Consider the following 25,076-nt stretch of genomic DNA (forward strand, 5'->3'; position numbering starts at 1 on the left):
GAGATCTATAAATGAAAGACACAGAGATGATTCCTTCATATATGATAGGCTTAAAAGTCCTGTCTTTGTCTTTATGTCTCTTTAACCCACAATTCTGTTCTTCTATACTACACAGAGTTTTCCATGCTTTGGTGTTAGATAGACGAGCAAAATGCTTCAGCGAAGCTTTAAAGAAATGGTCACATGATGCACTAAACTGATGGAAAGCTAGGCCTTTTTATGAAGCGGACAATTCAAAATTCAGCGGAGAATACTGGTGTCCAGCCGTCTTCCTGTGTTTTTCTCACAGTGTAAAAACAAGTCGTTTTCTTGAGTTTGTGGTCCCTGATTATAAAAACCCGGGACAGCTTCACGGGGAGCTTGCTGTACTCTGTGTGTAACATGTTAATGCTATTGGATTATAGCTTATTGTGTTTCCATTGTCTTTACAAGATGATAAATGGGGAATATTATCTCCCTTGCTTTTAAGGAAAGCAATAAAACCCTGGACTTTCCCCATTATTTATTTCACATATATACACCGTCCATCCACCGGTTATATGTTTGTTTGTGTGTGCGTCCAAATAGCAGGCCTGGGTTTTCCCAACAGTGTGGTCAGCATGTCTTGATTTATTCTAGATGGAAGAATAGTCACCTATCATTACCACTCAGCCCGTCTGCCTTCCTGTCGCACCTCCTCTGTGGTTTTGCTCTCTCTCTCTCCCTGTGTGCTGTGTGTGTGTATATGTGTGTGTGTGTGTATATGTATGTGTATATGTGTGTGCATGTGCCCGCACTGACAACACTTGTCTGTCCTACATCATCTTAAGTATCTTTGACAGCTCACCACAGGTCACTCACCATGAGCATAAGGTGTGTGTGTGTGTGTGCGTGTGTGTGTGTGTAGGTATGTGCAGCAGTTAAAGGGTGCTTTCAGAGGGCTCCAGCGGGAACAAGCCGGCTCTCATAACCTGTAATGGCAAATATTGATGTTACACGTGCTTTAACGTGCTTAAAAGACCACGCGGTGTGTTCTTGATTGACTTATATGGCATAAAGTGAGATGTCTGCAATCTGTTTTAAAGCAGAACAAAGTTTCAGTGCGGCCGACTGAACGCCTCAAAGTTACTGCAGAACAAACCATTACATCACAAATAAGAATCAAGTCTCTTTTTTTCTCTCTCTCTTTTTTTTTTTTTGCTTTGCGCATTTTAAGAAGACACTTGTCAGATCAGTCACATACAAATTATAATCGTCAATAATAATCAATAGTCACTCTTTGGCTTCTCTATTAAATGGATTAATCTTGAAAGAGATGCAAAACTTTTCATATGTAACTCACAGAGGCTACGTTTTACTCACAGGCCCACAAGATAAAGATATTTCAATAACTTAATATCTAATATGATAAAAAGAAAATGAAACAAAGCCAATTGGAAATGTTTAATATTAACATTCAAAATCAGTTATTAAAATAAAGACATGTACTGTCCGTCTGTTTGGTGACACTTGTCACTGGCGCAGGAGCACTGCTCTAAAAAAAATGAGAGACTGTACATATACTGGACCTGTCATAAGCTTGTGCTTTTCTGTGCAAATGCTGCCTCACTGTGGTGCCAAGGGGGAAATTATATGTTTGCTACTGAGGGTGTGTACACTAGTCCAGAGCTTAAGCTTTAGGTAATTATCAGGTAATAAAACTAAATACAGAACTAAAAGAAGATGTTTGTTTTTTTTACCTAATTGAAATAAAAATACAATAAGAAAATGTGTGTTAAACAAAATTAAACAGATGGAATATACTGTATATAATAAAAATAATGACTCAATCAATCAATACATACATGTACAGGAAATGTCTACCAAAGCCACCTGTAGTTCCTTTGTCTGTCTTCCGTGGTTCACTGTGGCTTTGACAGAAATATAGATAAATTAAATTGTGTCACCTGTACAGAGCACAAGAATAAAGAACTCATTTCAAATGTTTTTAAATGGCCTATGTAACTATTACTGAGCTATCATGAATTTAAACAAATAAATTTACATTGCTTGTTTTGATTCCCAAAAACCACAAACACAAGTAAGAAGAGGAGCAAGGAGAAGACCCATCATGGAAAGGCAGGTTTCTGCACGCACCACAGGCAGATAAAAGAAATGGATGGCATCCAGAAATCCTACCAGTGGCTGGACAAAGCTGGACTGAAAGACAGCACAGAGGCACTAATCATGGCAGCACAAGAACAAGCTCTGAGCACAAGATCCATAGAGGCTGGGGTCTATCACACCAGGCAAGACCCCAGGTGCAGGCTGTGTAAAGTTGCCTCTGAGCCAATCCAGCACATAACAGCAGGGTGCTAACAGGAAGGGCATACACGGAACGCCATAACCAAGTGGCTGACATAGTATACAGAAACATCTATGCCGAATATGGCCTGGAAGTCCCGAGGTTCTGGTGATGGCTTTCCAATGGACATAGTAGTGGTGGACAAGCAGAAGAAGACGGCCGTAGTGAGAGACGTAACGATACTGAATGACAGCAACATCAGGAAGAAGGAACACGAGCTGAAGAAGTACCAAGGGCTCAGAGAAGAGCTCAAGAAGATGTGGAGAATGAAGGTAACAGTGGTCCCAGTGGTAAACAGAGAGCTCAGTGCAGTGATTCCCGAGCTAGGCGATTGGCTCCAGCAGATCCCTGGAACAACATCCAAGAGCGCCGTCCTAGGATAAGCAAAGTTACTGTGCAAGAACCTTAAGCTCCCAGGTCTCTGGTAGAGGACCTGACCTTGAAGGATAAAGACCCCCCGCAGGGCAAGGGTGTAATTTGATATAAATATAGATTTCATAATCTCTATATAAAATATGACAAAATCACAAATCAGGGGAAAAAAACAACAACTGTGCTTTAGTTGGTTTAATTTCTTTAACAACCTTTGTTGAGTGATATCACCAAAAACCAGCTGTTAAGCCAGCCTTGTTCATGCCTATGTAAAGCCTGTGTAAATGCTTCTGCTTTCATGTGAGCACAGCGTGTATGTGTTAAGTCTGAAAAGTGAGTACTGACTGCAGAGATGAGGAACTGCTGCCATCTCTGCACTGAGATGAAAAGAAAACAGATTATCCACAGAAATATGCAACTAAGTGAGCAGACTAACCAGTGGATTTCCAGTGTGAAAAGTTTACAGCCCGAACCGTGAGCTGAAGTTGGGAGATTTTATGCTACACAGCAAGAAGTGCATCATCTTACTTCTAATATGAAATTCAGAACTGAAGTGTTGAAGCTCTGGATGACAGTGCAGCATTTTGGACTGAAGAGGAAGAAGTATCACACTGACTGGATGGCAATACACCTCAGCAGTTCAGCTAATGGGAGTTCTACTTTAGCTTAGAGTTGCTATGATTAAGTGCAGTTTAATATTTATGCAATCATCCATCAGTGTGTTATTTGTAACTGTGTGCGTGTGTGTAGTTCGCACTGTGTGCAGTATGTTTACAGTTTTCTGTAAAGAGTTGGTCAGTGCCTGAGGTCTTTATGTGGTCTAATCCCACAGCCTCTTTCTGGAAAACACGAGTAGCAGTGGAACCACTGACTCAAATTTTGGATCTCATTCTCATGACCAAGCAATTGTGTGAGTTTCAGAGGGCTCTGAAGCTATAAAAGAGGGCAATATGAGCACATACACGTTACATTATTGTAGCTATTTCAAGGGAGGCTAAACAGTGAAGCACAGTCGGTCCCAAGATGGGCAGGGTGAGTAGAACAACATTTAGATCTGGCATGTAAAATCATTAATACCAGGTTATCACTCACATACAATCCCCCAGATCATCTTCTACGAGGACAAGAACTTCCAGGGTCGCAGGTACGAATGCGACAGCGACTGCACCGACTTCCACTCCTATCTGAGTTGCTGCAACTCGGCCCGTGTGGAGAGCGGGACCTGGGTCATCTACGAGAGACCAAACTACTTGGGTTACCAGTACGTCCTGAAGAGAGGGGAATACCCCAACTACCACAGCTGGAACGGCCTCAATGACAGAGTCAGCTCTTGCAAGATGATTCACTTTGTAAGCCATCTCAACACATCAGGTGCCTCGTACCAAGAGGTCAAAGACACTGTGGTTAGTGGGAAAGTGGCTGTGTAAGATCCTACACATCTCAGGGGACATTGGGGAATTTTATAGCATTTTAAAAACGCCACTTCATTTTCACATAAATGAATCTTGAAATCTGGATCGGTGGAATAAATCAATGATAAGAAACAACGTATTTTGTAGTGACATCAATCAAACCTAGCTTCATTGTTTTCCCAACCCCCTCCCCTCTACCTACCATCTTCTTCTGTATCCCGCTTCACTCAGGCCCCTGGAGACCCCTACAAGATCCAGCTGTATGGCAAAGCCGATTTCTCCGGTCAGGTGTTTGAAGCGAGCGAGGACTGCGCCTCTGTGCTGGAGACGTTTCACTGGAGAGAGGTGCACTCCTGCAGGGTCCTGGGAGGCTGGTGGGTCTTCTACGAGCACCCCAACTACAAGGGCCGCCAGTACCTACTGGAGAAAGGCGAGTACCGCAGGCCTGTGGACTGGGGCGCTGTCTGCCCCACTGTGCAGTCGTTCAGACGGCTGACTGAGTAAAAGAATTCCAATTATTATTATTTTTTTAACCTTTTCTTTGGCTTTCGATTAGCTAATAATTTGCATCAATGCAGCTGCTAAATAGCTAAAATAAAAACTGAATGATGAGGCATTGCGCAGTTGTTTCATCCCTGTGTGTTAGTGTGGTGCTTTAAAGTGTGGAGATAAAAAAGTCTACCCTGTGTGACCACAGCTAAATTATTTAAAGCTGTATTAAAGAAGTTATTAAAAGGGACTCGGGGGTCTAGTTGAGGGGGTTGTGGGTGCTGTAACACCATTTAACGGATTTTATGTTCACAGATTTTCCCAAATTAAAAACATAAGGCACCACTTCGGTGTTTATGCAAAATTCAAGCTATTTTAAATCAGGGCTAAACTTGGCAAAGTATGCTCATGTCCTTTAGAAAGCTCCAATCATTGCTTTTGCATGAGTTGTGTAAGAGCTGCATTCATTTTCAGTCAGTCTAACATTACTGCTGTGTGTTGCACACCTTTCAAATCATTTTACAGACTGGTATCCTAACAGAAACCAGTGCTAGCACAGTAAAAGGAGAAAAAACATGCTTTTAGTATACACTTAGAAGTCTTTCCTTTATATGATTGACTGTAAATAAATCAAATGAAACTGTAAAACAAACGTTTATTCTCAGATCTTCTTGAAGGTGCTCATGATAACAGTTTCCAACAGTTTAAAATCAACATATTTACATTGTAACCCGCATGCCAAACTTTGTCATGCAGTAGGATGTGTGGCATGCTGCTCCTGTCTCTTAGTCGAGTGTCCCAGTCTTCCTGTGTGCTCACATCGAGGACTGTCCCTCATCTACGAGGCTAAGCTGGGTGGTGTGCTCCCCCCACTCCACCCTCTGCAGGTCCAGGAGGGGCTCTCGGGAACGTGACGCCATGCTGGAGGTTTGGAGAGAAATCTGAGGCTGGATGTCAGACTGGGAAAGGGAATGAGGATAAGACTGGGACATGAAGTGGGTCTCTGACTGGAGGTGGGACTCAGAATGGGATTGGAGTGGGAAGTGGAGCCGAAGTCGTGATTGCGGCTCTGATAAATCCACCAGAAGGGGAGTGATGGATAATGGGTGGCTTGATGAAGAAAGAGAAGGGATGGAGGTGGAAGAGGAGGGATGTGGCACGATTGTGTGCTCGTGGGGAGAGCTGTTGAGCGAAGGGGGAGCCGAGCGGTGAGAGACCGGGGGAGTGGTACTGGTTTGGTGAGAGAATGGAGGACTATGGGGGGAAGGAGAAGAAGAAAGTGGATCGAACTCTCCTTGAAACACCTTGCTCATGCTCAGCTGTGGAGAGGGCGGTTCATGCATCATGGACGACGGAGGATTTTGATCATCAGGACAGTGCACAGGTGCATGCTGGGTATTGAGGTGTAGGGCCAGAGAGCAGCTGAGTGGGGACACGCTGGGCGAGGGAGTCACGGCACTGGGAGTCAGCAGTGCGGACGGGTTGTGAAAGAGAGGCCTGAGAAGTCGCGTCATTTCCTGCAGCTCCTGACTCACAATGGATACTTGATGGGAGAGGACAGACATCTAGAGGACGAGATGAAAGGATGTGAAAGCAAAAATAATATTACTGGTAATCCCATATAAATACAGCATTTCTCAGTAACACATAATTACAAGAAGCTTTTATCCCAGACACTCGTGTCGAGATAACCCTGCAGGGATTTGTGTCTCCTCCTTGAAGGGAACCGAGGATCTCATGCTCACTGGCCAAACGTGTAAGCTCCTCTAAAATGGCTTATAACTGTTTCTTAATATATTCATTGGTCAGTGTCACAAATAATTATGAAGAATGATGTCATTCATTCATTCATTTGTTCTTTCATTTGGTCTAATTAACTCCCTGCCCTAATGAGTCTTATTAAAACCAGTAGCAAGTGATTAATTTTTACTGTCATCATGCAACACAAGTTACACCAAATTATATACAGATGAAGTCTCTTTATGTCTCTAACAAATCATAAATAATAAAGCAAATAACAAATAAAAAGAGCTGATGAATTCCATCATCTCACCGCCCGAGAAAAGAAACTCTTCTCCAAATCCAAATCCACACTGTCAAAGTCTATTTATTTAAAATTGTGAAAGTACACAAATAATTAGGCAAACAGGAAAAAACCTTATGCCTCAAGCTTAAAAACAAGTACTGAAATATCCATATTCATACGTGTTTCACATTTTGAAATCCCTGAAGCGCACAAAGGTGCTTAAAGTAAGTAAAGTTGTAGAGCTAGCTTACTTTTTTTTTAAACAAACCAATCTCAACCTGGGGCTATGGTAGGTATTTGGTGGGGTGGGGGTGGGGGAATGATTTGGCCCAGATTTTTGCTGGATGTACTCCCTCTAGGAGTACACTAGCTTGTGCCCCAGGGACCATTCACATGTCAGGGGACTGTGGTTTGATCACATAATGTAGTGTATTTAAAAATAACAAGGAAAAACGACACACATGCAGTGCATGAAATGTACCTTTCTAGCATTTGGAGTCATCGACTGGATTGATCCCTTTAATTATCACAGAACTGCTTCTTTGTTAAAGCCACAAAGAAACTGAATAAAGTTTTGATGGACAATTTTTTTGCCCTGAAGTAATAAACAAAATCTCTTGACAAACAGCTACATCTTAGGCCCCTGAAGGTTCTTATCTACATCACGTTATGACATCATCACGTTGTTTGTCGACCACCTACCAACGACCTGTTCTTAACCTTTAAGCACCTAATATCTAATGAAAGAATTACATAACTTTCATGTAATGGCAGTCAAATCTGTTGAAGCTGAATTATACAAGATATATTATAATGTCACCATGTTACCTAGCAACTGCCTAGCAACAGGCTTAAATCATCAATTTTTAGGATTTGGTGCACCTAGAACACTTTATCGAAGAATTGCATTATTTTCATGGGGATGTACTACTACTACTACAACTACTACTACTACTACTTCTACTACTACTAATACTACTACTGCTACTACTACTACTAATAATAATATTAATTACTAACTTCATGCAGTTCTTAGCATTAATAGATTCATATCTTAAAGTGTTGGCAAAGTCTGAACCTGAACCAACTGAGCCACTTTACATGCATTTTGTTGAGACTGTCCTTAGAAACAACAAGTTAGACAGAAAGTTAAACTCTTACAGCTGCACAACCGTGTTCTACATGGTTGTGTAATAAATCATTAGCTGCCACAAGTGCCCAGTAAAATAATGTGGATGTAACCACAGATTAAGAGCCTGCTGAAAAAAATGTTTTGTTTTTCATGACACTATAACAAGCCTTACCTCATATTTAAGCTTTGTAATGGTTTGCATGGTTTCATCCCGGGCCCCTGTGGACACACAGATATACACACTTACACACAATGCATTAATTCTGAGTGAATCAGGACTTTGGAAGCTGGTATGAAGGATGATGTAAAAATGTGGCCTTCAGAAGTCTGATACCCACTGAGCTGGACACAATAACAAAAACATCCACCATATAAACGAATGTTGTTCAGTAGCAACATAATATTCACAAAGGCTCTATCCATCAAAAAACTTCAGTATTACTGTGCATTAGTTTTTACAGGCTCTTCCTGCTCTTTACCTGAGGTGGCTGAATCCGGGCCGGGCAGAAAGCTCTGGGTTGCACTGGGAGAAAAATCAAATCTCGGAATTGAACCGCTCTGGTTTTCTGTCTCGATCCCATCCACAAACCTGAGGGAAGGCGGGGAGGCGGTGAGAGTGCATTTCACGCAAGACAACAAGATAACACAATAAAATTGGATTTACCATTTACAGATAATTGCCAGTTAGTATAATAAGAGACTCCAGAAAAAAAGGGGGCAGTTTGGGGAACTATTTTATCTGAATGTGAGAATTCAGCTATCAAAACCTGCTGGTTAATGACACAGAGACACCACATGGTGGCAGCAGACTCTGCCAACAAACTGCAATACTGGGTAAAAATGACACATTAAAAGCTGCAGTTATACATCCAGGCAGGTATACTGGAAATGACTTTTACTTGTTTAAGACAACATACGAGATCCCTCCTTCCTTACGTAAATTGACATTATACATAATGTAAATTTACATGAGCAAGTTCCAACAAAATAAATCATTCGTTGAGTCCAGAAAATCTTTTATTATATCACACAGAACTCCTTTAGAGTTTCCAGGAGTGTGATTAAGGCACTCCCCAAAACCTTTCAGTTATTTTATATTCTTAACAGCAAACACTTTCTTTTCAGAGTAGAGTAGTCGACAAGATTCATTAGCCTGGGAGGCACGAACCTGCTCAATAAAAAGTTGTTATTATTTTCCTATTAGGATCTAAAATATGCATGAAAGTGGTGCATGAGAAAAGATCGAGCTGTGCCCTGTCCTCTGAGGTGCGTGCATTTGCTCAGTGAATTTCAAAGTGAGTGGAACCTGGATGACAAACCAAAAATCCGTAGGCAGCATGCAAAAATAAGTATAAATGTAATAAGCGCCATCGATTTAAAGTCTATAGTTTTGTAGTTGAGTTCTTTTATGGGAAACTTACAACCAATCAAAAATGATCAAAGCGTCCTCGCTCCACACTGCTGTCTGTTCTGAGAGTGCTTCAGCTCTGAGAGGAAAGTCTCTCGGATCTATTATCTGCTAGACTCCTGCAGATCCCAGACCTCCATCTGCTTTCTACAAAGCCCGCAAAATTCACAGAGATGTCAAAGGCTCACCACGCCTCTCCAAGAACTCATCGTTATAAAGAGGGTTTATGGAAAGGCTGCCCAGCTGTCAACAGTCAGTGGGTCAAAGGTCGTGCTCAGTGTGAGCAGATGACGGAGAGAGGCTGCGCACCTGTGTACTAATTACACTCCTGCTCACGCACAATCATACACAGAGTGTGTGACTGTAAGCGCTCCCTCATTCACTCATCTGCTATTTACTCCTGCTAGGAATTTGAGTTTTTGGACGCTAATGAGTCACCACCGACAGATGTAGTATTGCATAACGCTAATGTGCGTGCCTATTATCTCACGAGGTAGGAGGAAAGTAGCGTTACATTGTGGGATCTTTAGCAAAATGAGGTGTAAGGTGAAACTTACTTTTTTTTTAGGACTTTATGTAGAAATTGGACACAAACTACCAAAAACAGAAGCGTGGATTGAATCAAAATAAGGTTTTTTATGTGGATATAATGTAAGCAGTCCGAGAGCGCAAACCACCATGGTGGCTCATTCTCCGGGGAGCATTTACTTTTAAGGGGATAGTGTGTAAATAAACATTATGTATGAGTAGCTAATGGATACTGACTTGTAAATAAGGGCGTTAATAACGTGAGATTATTATATAACGTTATACTACAGTATATTTCTAAGTAAGTAAGCGGCTCATTTTTTCTCTTGACAATACTTTAAAGATACGACACACTTTGAGGCCAACTTGAAAAAACGTAAAGGTTCGGTCAAATATGACTTGATGCAAACTATTAAGTGATATTTAGAATGCTCATTCACCACAACACGTTCTCATCCCAACAAAATTGTCAGTATGTTACGTGTTTGGAGCTGGTTGAATCTATACATGTAAATGTGTTTTGGGGAATGAGAATGCTCTTTTCACCAGTGTCATTTCCTAAATGTTGCCAATATAAACAAAGGCAGCAGAATTTTAAGTTTTAAAGATAAAAGACATATTACGTTTGACCTTATTTGACCTTGAAGAAGAGGTCAGAGTTTAAAAAATAACATGATATTTTAAACTATATACAGTACTTTGTATATGTTGACACACACCACACTTGCAAGAATCATAGTTTCTAAATTCTAAGTAATTCAATGATTTATTGGTCAATTTTTGACCAATAAATCATTGAGTTGACCTTGAAGACCTTGGTAGATGTGAACCAATTTTAATGGACTGTTAACACGACCCCGCTCTACACCCCTACAAAGTTTCATCAGAATTCATTCAAAAGCTTTCCAGCTATCACGGTTACAAACAGAAAGATATTCAAATGCTACCAAAAACATAACCTCCTCCTCGACAAGTTTGCGACAGTTGCTTAGACATGATCTTACTTCCTGTTCAACAGCTTCGTCCTTTCTATAAAAACCTCAAATCCATCTGCCAGCTTTTTGTGAGACATAGTCGAAAGATTAACAGCGCCCATTCTGGTGAAGATTAAAAAAAAAAAAAAACATCCTTTGAAGTAATTTGGTGAAGTTACATTGGACATGACACATCTCAGCTTTGGGACTTCCCATAGCATTACCAGACACTTCAGTCCCCAAATCCAATTACCATGTTCTTCCTCTAAGCATGTGGTGTTATTTATTCATCTAATTTTGGTGAGTTTCCCAGTTTTGAAGATATTGGCTGTAGAGATGTCTGCCTTCTCTTGAATATAATTAAACTAAACAGCGCTTAGATGGAATTGAAAGGATGAAAAAGGATGACTGGGAAAAAAAAATCAGCAGCAGCATCTCATTTCAGAAATCATGACCCACTTATTCAAAATAAAATATGCGAACTTTGTTGGGAGCAGTTTCATATAAGAACTATTCTCTTTGCTACGTCCACCAGTCATATTGCTCTGCAGTGCAGACCCGTGAAGAGAGCTGCGTGCTTGTAATAGGATGTATTAAAGGCAAGAATTGAAACCCGCCTCAGTTGGACTGTAATGTTAGGTAGAGTATATACGCCAAAACATAGAGAATTCCTCCAAAAAACAAGAGCACGCATAGAGAGATTGTGTGATTTCATTCTTGGATAAGTCTCTACTTTATGAAAGCCATTTCTGAAACCACTCTGAGACTCTGCCTTTATATAAAACACAGAGGGACAACTAGACTTTTTCCTCTTCGATATTAAAAAAAAAAAATCTTCTGAAAGAAAGCATTTTGAGAATCTGCATACATTTAAAATTTGTAACATCACTTTAGCTACACACAAACGACTTTTAAAGCAGTAATATACAACACCACCGTAGCGTCACTGACAAAAGAGAGGGGGGAAATTTTTCAACCCCTTATTTTAAGAAACCCATATGAAATGAAGACAGAAACATTTTGAAAGGAAATGCTTAGATGCAGAAAATGAACAAATGCAAGTATGTAGTGTAGCTCTAATGACAGCTGGGGTACCCCACCATCCTTTCTGTGGTCGGGATCCAACCACAAAATTTCATCAACATCACAAAGGATTTTATTCCCTCACCAGGCAGCATGGGAAATATGCCCTGGTGTGTCTAATCCAGCCTTGAATATCCTCTATGGAAGCATCCCTATCGGCCTCTTTCATGGAATTTAAGAGGTTTTCTATTGAGGGATTTCTGTCAGAAATCTTCCACTGCTATGATGAGAAAAATTCCACTACTCTGCAGTGAGGTGCAAAGGATGTGAGGGTCAGGGCAAAAAAGATTTGTCAATGTGAGGTGGTCATAGAACCAAGCAAAACCCGAGCAGACTGACGGAAACCAACATCTTAACACATGATAATGTACTTTTCACTGCTTTTGTCGTCTTCTATTTTCTTGACAGAAAGTGTGGACAGTCCATGGAACAGTGAAGGCACTTAAAGTGTAGATGCACTGTTTGTCCACCTTCCTCATTTTCTTTACTTCTTTCACTTTCAGTTTATTTATTTATACAGTTCCAAATCACAGCAACAGTCACCTCAAGTCGCTTAATATTGCAAGGTAGACCCTACAATAATACAACAGAGAAACCCCAACAATCATATGACCCCCTGTGAGCAAGCATTTTGGCAACAGTTGGAAGGAAAAACTCCCTTTTAACAGGAAGAAACCTCCAGCAGAACCAGGCTCAGGGAGAGGTGCACATCTTCTACTGGCAGACCTTCCTTCCTCATTCTCACTGGCCCATCATTCACCATCATCTGTTAACAAATGCCCCAATTTATAGGGATCTAATTCATGTGGCTTTTTTTTCACATGATTAAAGGTGAATTCTTTGACCTGTATACCATGTGTGCTTTCTGAAGGAACACAGGAGGATATGTTGCAGTGAATGATTTATCAAATTTTAAGTGGATAAAGCAGGATAATTAAGCCTTGCCAATGCCCCAAACTTATCCGTATTGAAAATTGATGCCTACCATCAATAAACTTTCAACCAAATTGTTAGTATGGAATGTATTAATATATATGAGGCTGTATGCATACTTTTGGCCCTGTTTGCATTGGAGAAAACCCCAAATAAATCCAAGCTCATGCACCGAATTCTTGTTTTTAAAGTCATTAAAGATGTATGCTGTGCAATCATTCCACCCAGGAAAAAAGAAAGGTTCAAAGAATTCATTAAAAGCCTTAATTTATCATGCTGTTCATGCAAACTTCTGACCACAACTGCATGTGTGCAAAAAGGGTTTAACACACAGAAACTAGTGAATATGTTTTGAAGTTTATAGAATGATGAACATCATTTGAGATGTGAGGTACGCCTAATAGCTTTTTAGCTTCTTGTACTGTGTTGGCCGTTTGGAAAAACTTACAAAAAATGTTGAAATTGTTCTTAAAACCACTGAATGCTTGTTGTGTTTGTACATCACTCCCTTGTATGTTCCCTGAAAATGGTTGAAAGTGTATTTACCATGTTTAACAAGTTTCAGTCGATCAAAAGTTGCTAAATTACAACTTCACTTCCTGTTCGGCAGCTTTACCGGTGGTTTGTCTTTAATGGACAAACACTGTTGAAAAAAATATCTATAAGATAACCTTTGAAAGGCTTGATTTTAAGATTGGTAAGCAAGGCCGACAGGGTGCCTGACTGCTGCTCAAGCCAAAGTGCATTGAACCCCTATGGTGCTTTCTCCGAGTGGTAGACCTCATTTATGCTAAGCCTGGCTAGGCTCGAGAATGAGCAAAGGCCCAACCAAATGGAGCTCGTTCTCGAGCCCCTACCCAGGGCCTGGCTCCAGGATGAAGCTCCAGTGATTATGTCTTGGTCAGGGTGAACTATTCCCTTGATCTTGTCAGCATCTAAGGGGTTTTCTGAATCTCTCTTAATCTGGACCCTCACATAGGACCAATTTGTCCCGAATAAAGGGCCAAACTTCTCAGGCTGAATGGTTGCTATCCCAACATGGGCAAGCAAACCCCTCCACCATGGTAAGATAGCAATTCATGGAACAACGTCCTACTGGGAGACCGGGTGCACACTTCTGATATGCCAGAGCATGTCTGTGATCTGCCTGTCAGCCAGCATGGCAATACCTTTGTATCCACCCTGAAGAGCTGTAGGTGGTAGGAGAAAAAGGGTCTGGGTTTCTCAGCTTAGCCTGTTGACTAATCCAGACATGGATACGAAGTAGAAAATGGATTTAAGACTATTTTTACCAACTTTGGTGAACATTAGAAAAAAAATGTGTTTTTAAACAATTTTAACAGTTTCATTAAAAAAAAATCCAACAAGACAGTAATTCATATGTTTGTGTGCTTTGAACTCAACTTTATTGAAGAAATCTAACTGTGCCATTTTTTTTTTTGAATGAAACGTGATTAAAAAGCCATGTGCCAAGAATCACTCTCCATCTGCGACCCAGTGCTGGCATTTGGGTATAAGGCATTAGATGAAGAAAAGGTAGAGACAGTGTGGGTGTCTGTGCTGCTTTACTGGTTGTGCCCAGTTTACTAAAACCAATCATTAAAGGTAGGTGACTTTTTTTTTCTTTTTTAAAAAACACAACTGTAATCCTGCTTTTACATGTTTTTTGTAAAACTGACACAGTGGCACAATTTATGCTCGTCTGCGCCCTCACACAGCTGAGCCAAAATAAATTGATTCCCCAAGCCCAGAGTCTGCTGCCACCTCTCTAGGGACTCCATGCAAATTAGCCTGTGGATGGTTTGTGTTTATGAATAATGTCACAAGTGACAAGCAATTCAGGCCAAATTCCCACTGAGGATTATTTACCAGTGAATGAACTCCTCCAGGCGAATCTAATGCTAAGTACCGAGTCAATAAATCCGTGAATGGCTCCCTACCGAGGGCTGAGGTCCGGCTGCAGGCAGCTGAAGCTCACAACAGGGATCTGCAGGCTGGAGGGCCGGACGGGATCACTTGCTGGCCGGAAGGGCCTCGGCGGCAGAAGCGGGGAGCGAAGAGGGGAGCGGAGGGGGGAACGCAGGCCGCGGCCCAGCCTGCCAAGGGATGACATCTTGGGCAGAGGGGAGCGTTCGCCCTCGGACCCTGAGCCCTCCTCATCTTCCTTAATGGAAGGAAGCTTTTTCATGATTCCTCCATTACTCTCACAGTCTCCCTGATGGGGCAGAAATTAAGATGGGAGGTTAGAAAACATCATCAATTTTCAGCAAGACTGAAATAAATATTGAAATATTATTCTTTTTTTCCTACAGACTACCTTTTTTTGTCTTTAAAGTGAAAACACAAAACAATCTGAAAAGCTTTTTGAGAGAAATCAGGAATGGTGTCATGTCACTCGCTGATCAGTAGGGGGAGCTGCTGAGTTACTCAAAGCACTGATCAGAGTGAAGACTCGCCATTCACAACAGCTGCAACTGCTCTCATCTCCATTCATTTTATGAGCAGCCCTGCAAAGCAGCATTCTCATTCAAAGCAAACGCTCCAGTCGCTGACAGTCAGTCTGTGTGAGGTGAACCAACTGAACTAAACAGAGAGTTTAATTCCTGCACTCAGCGTGTTGTAGGCGGTAGATGCATTGTATTAAAAGGTTGTTGGTTGTATATCCTGCGCCTTTTCTCTTTTTGCATTTATGCATTCTCACATGCTCCAGTTCAAAAGCTGATTAAAAAAGCTGGCATGCAACCCCATTTTCTCTTTCCCCTCTATTCTCCCTTGTCCTCAATTTTTGTTTCCCCCTGTCACCACCACCAACACCACCCTTCCCCTCCTCTCTCCTCTGCTTGTTGTCTTCTTCATCCAGTCTTGGGCTCACGTGCCTGCTTGGTATTTTTAGATCACAGAGGTTTAATTTTAGCAGAGGTTTGCCTGGAGGGAACTAAGCGGAGAAGGGACTGTTTGGAGTTTCAGTGTGTGTGGGTCTGTGTGTAGTATGTGAGCAGCACGTGCAGTCTTGATATGCAGCGTGCCACAAAAGGGCCACCGGGAAGTTATTAGTGTTGGGTTTGCAGGTGTGGAAAACGGTGTATGTATGAGCACTGGGCTGGAGTGTGACCAGTAACATGTTGTGTGTGTGAGTTTCTACATCTTTTAGCAAGTGCAAATATGTTGTGTTATGTTAGTCTGCATTGTGTTTGCAATGAGGGCATAAATGTGTTGACACAATCACATCACTGTGAAGTCTGGTTTGAGCCTCCAGGAAATGAATGAAAGTAATTGTCTTCAGTAGGTGATGGAAATATGACTGCGCGTGTGGATTTCTTTGTGTGTTGGCACGTGAATGCAAATATCAGCAAGGTTCTTCCTCCTTCTTCCCCTGCAGCTTCCCCTTCATCCTGATGTTTTCCTCGTCTCGTCTCCATCTGGATATCGCTCTATTTTTATCCATCTGGGGATGACCCTGCCCCTCCCACACACATCTGACAGCACTATTTTTAGTCCCACGCTGCGCCCACTTAAGGATGCACCGCTGCTTTCGCTGCACGTGCATATACATAAACTCCATATGTGGGTTTGTGACTGTAAGATGCTGACAAGTTTGGTGCAGTGAGCTTGAGATTCATTCTTATCCTTTCATGCTGGATCTGCATCCATCTTGATTCGAAACTGCCTGTTAATGCAAATACCTAATCAGCCAATCACATGACAGCAAGTCAGCGCATTTAGAATGGGGAAGAAAGGTGATTTAAGTGACTTGGAGCATGAATCTGCCCAAACAAGCATCTCTAGGTTTTCCAGAGAACAATCTTAAAAAAAGAGAGAAACTATCCAGTGAGTGGTTTTACTTCTTTCATTTGAGACCAGGAAACTGACACTACATTTCACAAAGGATCTCCATAACTGGAAAACAGAAGATAGGAAAAACATTTTCCAGTCTGGCGAGTCTGGATTTCTGGGTACGCAACACAAAAGCATAGCTCCATCATATCTTTTAATAGATCCCCCTGTTGGTGGTGTAATGGTGTGGAGGATATCTTTTTGACACATTTTGAGCCTCTTAAGTACCAGCTGAGCTACATTTAAACATCATGTGTGAATGTGTGTCTGAATGTGTGTGTGAACGGGTGGATGACTGGATGTGTAAAGCGCTTTGGGGTCCTTAGGGACTAGTAAAGCGCTATACAAATACAGGCCATTTACCATTTACCACAACCTGTCTGAGTATTGTTGCTGACCATGTCCACGTGTACCATCTTCTGATGGCAGCACAAAGTTGGACAACTCACAAAGCTCAAATCATCTCAAACTGGTGTCTTTTCAATGCACCAATTTAATTATTCTTGTTGACAGAATTAAGCCCATATTTTTCCAAAACTGTTCTTGGCTTTGAAAACTTGTTTTGATACATCTTTCGAGTAAAATTCAGCTGGAACAGAGTTGAATTTTAACTGTGTTTGCTTAACCTGTTTGAAAACATGACCACATTTATCTTGTAAGGCTTAAAGATTTAATTTTATCTTCTAAATTATTAAATTCCAGAATTTGAAACTAGGTTATTTTCAGGCAGAATGAATTTAGCAATAAATGTTAAGTGAAATGTTTATGGCAAAATCTAATATTTAGTAAGAAATTGCTGCAATCATTTCATACCAGGTGAAATCTAACTTTATTATACTACACTTAAAAATGGGACAAGGTTAGGATTTCTAACAGCAGTGATGTTTTTATACAAGAACAACAACAAAAAACCATTATTTCGGTTTTATTTACATATTTTTCTGTCTTTTTTTGTTATACTATATGAATGTCAAACTCATTTTACATTGTGGACCACACAGGGCCCAGTTTACATGACTTTGGCCTTAAATTGTAAAACTGTAACATTACAGCCCACTGGTGAACCCACTGTAAAAATCATCAATTTTTACAGTAGATAGTGAAAAACCTGCAACCTTCTATCATCTAATTGTTTATCTATTACTTATTTACTGTGGTACAGATTGAATGGTTATGGGTGAGGTCTTTATCAATGGGAAACGCTGTAAAAAAAAAGTATTAAAATACAGTTAAAAGTCTAAAATTCATGCCATTCTTTATGTTTTTCCAGGGGACCAGATTGGAGACTTTGGAGGGCTAATTATGGCCCCTGGGCCTTATGTTTGACTGTCTTTGCCCCCTTGATGGTTTCTCTTGCCTCTGTGCTCATTAGCAAGCTTACTCACAGTAAAAATGTGACTTATTTCTAGTGTAAGCTGGTTTTTCATGTGCATGCTACAGCCGAGATCCATCTGTAAAGCCCTGGCATGTGAATCCTCGTGTTTAGATTGTGTCTTTATCCGCTGGCTGTGTCTCAAGCAGAAGTCGCGGGTTCCTCCTCAGTCCCGGTCCAGATGGCTAATCCCTTTCAAGTGCAAAGCCATCGCCGTGGCATGGCGTAAAAAAAAAAAAAAAAATGGGTGGAGGAGATCATTGCACAACTGAGACTAATCTAAGACACAGACAAACTATTTTCGTGGCTGTTACATTTAAAATGTATTATTAGCATGAGTCAGGTTTTACACTTGATCAAGGCAATGAAAACTAATTGAAATAACTAGAATTTGGTTCGTGATTAGGGGTACTTTAATCTTTTTTTTTTTAGCCAATTAGAGGAGGTGTGTATTGATATCAGTGGAAATGAGTTTTCGCCCTTTGTGAAGCAAAATAAGCTTGGTTAAGGAACACATGTCACAGGTGAATTGGTGACGCTTTTACTAATGCAGGTAATGACATAGCTCTGCACATAAGTTATGTGGAGTGACTATAAAATGAGTTTGCCAAGACTTTGGATGTTTTTGTTAAGTAATTGTTCAGTTTTTAGTGATGTTTTATTTTGGCATTTGCGTTTCCTTCTGCGCCTCTTGTTGATTTACTTCCTGCCTTTGCCTTTTCCCCTCAACTTTTATGATTTTTTCCGCCACCTTCATTTCTTTTGCCTTTTGTTCTGTGTTTAATTTTCCTGCTTTCTCCCTGTACCCTGTCCTTCCATCTTCTTGGTCACCTCTGCTCGTTCTCAGTGTTCCTCTCACTTTTTTCCTTATTCACATTTTTTGCCGTTTATTATTTCAGGGCTTCGTGTTTCTGGCTTGTTGCTTTTTCTTCTGCCTATTTCACATTGCATTGGGGTCCACATTTAAAAGAAAAAATAATAATAATAAATCTTAAAGCTAGGGTAAGAAGGACCCATAACATTCATAATGGCTCTCCAGTGGAAGGGTGTTTTTTTGGGGTGGCATCTGCTCTGTCCCTTAAATCAACCCAGAGCATAATGGAGGGATTATACATCCCATCTGGCTGTAAACATGTTGATAGGATATGTGGCTGTGGAGAACAATCCAAGTGCTTTACCTCCTTCTACCAACCACCAGTCACTGCTGGCACCTTGAGTTTATTTGTTCTTCCTCTTATTGCATTGAACATCACTGATAAAATATCACCACTGGATTTATAATGTGTGTTGCTTCAAAAATAATGTTTAGCCTGAAACTAAAATTAATGTGGTAAAATTGCTACAACAAAGGTAATGTAGTGATGTTTGGCAGTTGTTGTACCTCAGTGTTGTGCCCTTCTCGTAGATTGTACGTCAGATCGTTCCGGATTTCCGTGATGAACTTCTGAGCGTAATCGGGATAGAGGCAGAGCACCTCACGCAGCCCTTTGAGGCTGATGTACTGCAGATCACAGTAGGTTAATGCTTTCACACAGGCGTTGGTCTTTATAACTTCCTCCTGTGTCAGACAGTCAGAGCCAATCAAGTCACCGCGACCTGGAAAGCAGAGACACAATAGATAGTAAACAGTGTGTGTGAGGTGTTAAGAAGTAGCCCGGCACTTGATAGAGGACTCCTTATCACATCTGGCATCTGTTTTTTTTTGTTTGTTTTTTTTTCATAAGATGATCAAAAAACCGAGCTATGGTTTAGACTTCTCTTGGCAAAAAATGGTGACTTAAAAATACTTTAAACTACAGCAGTGGCAATGTAAAAGGTTTGTAATAACAATGAATAACAAAATGAAACAAAAGAATGAAAGCCACCAAGTGAAAATGGAGAGGATCCTTCTGGGAGTGAGAAAGAAAGAAAGAAAGAAAGAAAGAAAATCAAGTCAGTGCTGAGGGGATTAAATAACAATAAAAAGTAATGCAAAATAAGTAACTGCTTCTAGTCAAGCCTTAACTGCGGGGGAGAGACACTTGACCAACACAACTTCCACTAGCATCACATTACTTCTTTTGACATTTAACATCAGTTAACTAAACTACCACAGCAGCCTGGTGAGTACAGCTCCTGGCTGTGATGTGACTCAATTGAATGCACTTGGCTTGGGACTCATGCATCTAACTTGCTAGCATAGCTAGCTTGCTATGGTAGCTGGGAAGCTAGTAGTTAAATTTTAACACTTCACAAAAGTCAGTTTGCTCTTGGGCCTCGTTACCAGAGCATTAAATGCAAAGTAAACGTGGGTGTTACTAATGTCTACTTTAGTGGTTCAGCTCTTTTTGGATGTGAGCTTTTTGTGACTAGTTTCACCTGTGTTTACCCACTGTTTCATGTCATACTGTGGAAATTTTATTTTAGCAAAAGAAAAGCTCGACTTCAGATATGTTTTATTGTTACTAAGAAAAAAAAAATCTGTACTCAGATGAGTGAAATTCTAGTATTATTTTATGTCTGTGTTCGCACCAATCAGTGGGCATCAGTTAAAACAGTAGATAAAACTTGCTAACCAAACTAACTAGTCACATCTGGCTGTACTGACAAGTATGGCAGGATGGCCATATCAAGACAACCCGTTGGGTAATATCACAGTATGTTCACATCTGTTTATCTATGTTATGGTTCCCAGGAGAGGGCCTAAATCCCTAGGCTAGAAACTACTGAACTAAACTACCAAATAAAACTAAATAATTAAAACTAGCTTAATAAACTAGCTTGCACACTGAAGAGTCAATATCAACATTCTGATGTTATCATACATAACATCAAAAGCAAATATACATTTTGCCCTACAACCACCGTTTTCCTTTGATTCTCTAAATGTATTTAGCTGATTTATTGTGGACCATTCCCCAAAATACTAATATGCAAGAATTTGCCATGCTACAAGCAGCACATGCTGGCAGAGCTGGCAAAGTGCTCCCACTGGAAATAAACTCTGAGGTGAGAGCATGTGCCACGTATTTCAAGATAAGAACCCAAATGCAGACACAGAGAGATAGCCTGATAGCTTATCAGGAGGATGAGAGACAGCTGGTGAGACAAGGTACAGTTTAAACTAATTAATGAAAATTTGTCAAGTGAAGCAAAACTAGGGACAAATTACAAGGGACAAAAGACTACCAAAATAAAACAGGAAGTAACTAGGAAAGCTAGCCTAAATAAATAACAAATCCAATATATGACTTTAGAAAACTGATAGAAACTCGAGTTCTAAAACACCAAGAAACTCATAATATCAGAATAATCGTGGAAATGCACAGAAATCAAGATATGCCTCAGAAAACTATGAACAAAGAAACAACCATAAAATCACAGAAGCCTTTCCAATATTTATAGACACTGTGCGCTGTCGATATTACGTGCTGCACAATAATGGTTAATATTTAGTATTTGCTGTTATATTCCCATATATCATCGTGATGTTGTTTATTGTATTGCTCTTGTTTTCTTCTGCTTGTTTTCTTTTTTCTTTCTCAACAGGTGATCCAGATGATTGATATATGTATGTTTTTTGTCTGCTCATTTAGTTGGTTTTTGTTTTTTTGCCCTTTATCCCCGTCCCTCTTCTCCGCTGTTTTTCCCGCCTCTTCCTTTCTCCCTTTTCTTTTCCTCATTCAAGTCTGTCCCGTATCTAGCAAGTGAAAATAAATAAAATAAACAATAAAAGGTGAATCAAATAGATCATTACGGCAAGGCTGGGATGGTCAGTTTGGTAAAGTAAATTGGGCATCTTTCTTCGCCTTTAGACAATAATTCTGATGGCAAAAGAACCAAACGGGACAGGCAAAAAAAAGAAAAGAAAAAACAATATTTATAGAAATAAGGAAAACCTTAGAACACCTACAACAAGACTCACAGACCATGACAAGGTGACATGTATTGTTAGACTGTGAAGTACAAATAAACAGCTATGAATTGGAATAGAAGGTCAGCATTTCCTTCTTCTGCTTCCCCTCTTTACCACACTGTCGTCTCCTGAGCTGTAAATCCAAAGTGGCAATGCCACACCAATTTGTGCGCATGTGTGTGTGAGAGAAAGAGCAGACAGGAATACTGTGATAAGAAAAAAAGCACTGTTTGCTCACCTCTATATGTATAAGAAAGCAAGAAATGCATGCTTTTAGGCCTGCATGTGTGCACCCAATAACACATGCAGGTCAGACATACTAACGAGTTTGCTGTCTCTCCTCTGTAGGCAGCAGTCACTTTATTATTTACACCAGTTAGCTCATTAAAATGAAAAACATTGTTGCTAATTTGCTACCTCCACTTCATGTGGACCTGAACTGATTCCAGTGCTGTTTGCGAGTGTGCTTATGATTCTGTATTCTGTTTTATCCACGTCGGAATGGAAAGCGTGTCGATGTACGTGTTGTAGGACAAGACCCTGGAGAGGCTCTTATTGTGGCAGTATGACATTGACCCAGGTTGGTGATTTCAGCTGTTTAACAAGCTGCTTGCGGTGCAATTTAAAGGTGAAACTGCAGGAATATTCTCAGTGGTGGTTTGATGTTGTTAGCCATTACCCGCTCTCAAGTGAAGCTGCTGTCTCTGTGCTTCTTTTTTGCATTGAAATTGACTCAAACATCCTGAACCCACAGATTATCTCCCATATCCCAGAGCTTTTTAGCCTCTTTTTTTCTTTCAGACAAACAGCCCTCACTTCAATAAAATACTTGCGGTATAGGACGAGTCTCGCTCCGCAACAGCTGGATGTCTGACACTGTTTACGTATAGTGCAAAGTGTCTGACAGCATGTCAACATGTCTACAACTTGTTCCACCACAGCTAAGTGGAGAAATGAATAATTCATTAATTCACACATTAATGTTGTTTATAGGTTTGCTTTAGGAGTTATGGGTGCTCCCAAACGGTCTCATCAATCCCTGGGTCACACTCCATCTTCCATCTGATGGGGTGTTTATTGTTGCCCACAGGGACGGTTTAATATGGCTGCAGTTTTATAAGCTCTGGGCCGCTCTTCTTAATTATGTTCGTCTCCATAAAAGCCGGCTATTAAATCTTGAAAACCTAATAACGACCTTAGTGTTAAACAGCCTTTTTCCATCTTTGCACACAGCACTGAGACCAGACAAAACATATTTGCTTGCAAGCAGATGAGATTAAAAAGGAAGATTCCTTATCTTCTATTTTGTCTTCCTGTCGTTGATTTCCCGTGTGTTTTAAAAGCAACCTTATATGCCACCATCACAACTCTAGAAATAATTTTTCCAGCATTTTGAAATATTATTACTTCATAGGGGCAACCCTACATTTGTGCTTGTGCACAAATGTCATACCGGAGCTGGCAAAGTGCCGCCACTGTTTAACTAACAGCTGACGTAAGCTTCTGCAACTAAACTGTTAGTTTCACCTGGATCACCTTTGGGTCATCTTTCTGTGCAAACATTTCACTCAATTTCCAATTCTCACTGCAGCACAAAGAGAGACCGTGCAACGGTAATGGCCACGAATGAAGAGCGGAAAGAGGTTTCGATGACTCGACTCGAGAGCAAACCTCCCATGACGGCTATCTGGCACTCAACGAAGGCAATAATGACAGCGCTCTTTTCCTCTGAAGCTCACTGAACTCTATTAATCATACAAAGAAATGACTGTAGGCCTCTTTAGCTCCATCCTCGTGCACTCTCAGATAAATGCTGGTTTTTAAGCCTGTTTCCTGCCAAAATCAAGGAGAGCTTCTATGGTCTAGAGCACAGGTGTCGAGGGCTGGTGTCCTGCAGGTTTTAGATGTGTCCTTGATCCAACACGGTTTATCTAAATGGCTAAATGGCCTCTTATGCCTATATTTAACTCTTTCATTCTTGGACTCTTGGACATTAAAGACTTTGCATATGACTGGGTAGCATTAGCTGTTTATTGCCAATCGCCTGTGCCATTTATGTTCTTTTTTGCAGACATTTCAAGGAAATACATCACTTTTCGATCAGATTAGTATTTTGATAAGAGTTTGATTATTGGGTGGCCCCATTGGATTGCCTGGTTCTTAAGGGTCTTGCAGACTTTTTGACTTTGGGAATGGGTGCACTACATAAAGAACTGTCAGTACTCCTTTAGTCTCTCACAAACAGGGGGTCTGAACAGCAGGTGGGCAGACTGGGCTGTATGCTTGAGGTGACCATATTAAAAATCACCCTTCTCTATGACTTAAGACAGAGCCAAGGGTATAAACGTAAGCTTTTGGGTCACAGGGATAACTTGTGTGGACACCGACCTCATGGTTTAAAATTTTGGTCATGTTTAATATGAGCGTCTCTCATAGTAACAGTGTATATATGACAGAAAATAAGGAAACGTAATTTATGATTGAACTGTTTGGGTTTGTAGTCAAAATGAGCTGATTTTGTTTTTCTTTACCTAAAATGGCCAGCACAGTGTTGTCCTTCAGGACTTCCATGGAGCCGGAGCATACAAAGTAGATAGCCTGGAGCGCGTCACCCTGGCGGATGAGGAACTCCCCCGGAGCGCAAAAGGAGGTCTTGATGATCAGGGAGAGGGAGCGCAGACACCCCCTGCTGGCCGATTCAAAGAGCGACAGCTGCAGCAGCTCTTTATTCAAGTGCATCGCGATGTCGGCTCTGAGCTCATCCGGGAAGTCCTTCAGCAGCTGAAGACGGAACGAGAACATGGCTCAATCTCTGCCTCAACTTCTGCTGCTGTTAGAGGCTTCTCAACTTTCTCTACCATCCTCTGAATGTAATGTGTGGGAAGGTGAAGGTAACAGCCAAAATAAAACCTTTTCACCTTCCCACATAGTCACAAGCAGCTGATACATGCATGTTCAGCAAGAGGTTTAAAGGCTTAAAATGTTTTTGCATATTTACTCACTCGCACGATCTCGCTGGTTTCTAAAGGGAAAGGCCTAATGTGGAAAAGGGGAAAACTTTGCAAGGAGGAAAGTTGCTGGTAGTCATGTCAAAAGTAAGAGCGTCTGTCCTCCATGATGTTATTTCTTAAAAAAAAAGACAGGATTATCTAGATTTAAAACCAACTGGTGGCAAAACACACCAGGAGTGAGTTTAGAGTCTGTGAGGCCATTAATCCGTTAAATTAAGATGGCTGCTCCAGCGTGAGAGAAACCAAACAAAAACCAAATCCTCTCAATGACTGGGAGCCGTGTT

The 25,076-nt window shown here is 40.8% G+C and overlaps 2 protein-coding genes across 3 annotated transcripts in view; one reads left to right on the forward strand and one right to left on the reverse strand.

The window, feature by feature from the left end:
* Window positions 1–3,640: 3,640 nt before the first annotated feature.
* LOC101484682 (gamma-crystallin S-like) lies at window positions 3,641–4,719 on the forward strand. The gene is made up of 3 exons (XM_004573831.2): window positions 3,641–3,727; window positions 3,802–4,044; window positions 4,339–4,719. The coding sequence occupies exons 1-3, from the start codon at window positions 3,719–3,721 to the stop codon at window positions 4,609–4,611; spliced, it is 525 nt and encodes a 174-aa protein (XP_004573888.1). The 5' UTR covers window positions 3,641–3,718; the 3' UTR covers window positions 4,612–4,719.
* A 518-nt stretch (window positions 4,720–5,237) lies between these two features.
* LOC101466238 (voltage-gated delayed rectifier potassium channel KCNH8) overlaps window positions 5,238–25,076 on the reverse strand; it is a 47,224-nt gene continuing 27,385 nt past the window's right edge. For both annotated transcript variants that reach the window (XM_076879807.1, XM_076879808.1), the window contains exons 10-15: window positions 24,313–24,562; window positions 19,268–19,482; window positions 14,621–14,895; window positions 8,234–8,343; window positions 7,927–7,973; window positions 5,238–6,161 (exon numbers count right to left, since the gene is read on the reverse strand). In XM_076879807.1, coding sequence (XP_076735922.1) covers window positions 5,412–6,161; window positions 7,927–7,973; window positions 8,234–8,343; window positions 14,621–14,895; window positions 19,268–19,482; window positions 24,313–24,562 — 1,647 coding nt within the window. In that variant the 3' untranslated portion in view covers window positions 5,238–5,411. The remainder of the gene's footprint in view (window positions 6,162–7,926; window positions 7,974–8,233; window positions 8,344–14,620; window positions 14,896–19,267; window positions 19,483–24,312; window positions 24,563–25,076) is intronic.

This window comes from Maylandia zebra, linkage group LG23 (assembly GCF_041146795.1).
Source record: "Maylandia zebra isolate NMK-2024a linkage group LG23, Mzebra_GT3a, whole genome shotgun sequence".
In the NCBI taxonomy this organism is placed as follows: domain Eukaryota; kingdom Metazoa; phylum Chordata; class Actinopteri; order Cichliformes; family Cichlidae; genus Maylandia; species Maylandia zebra.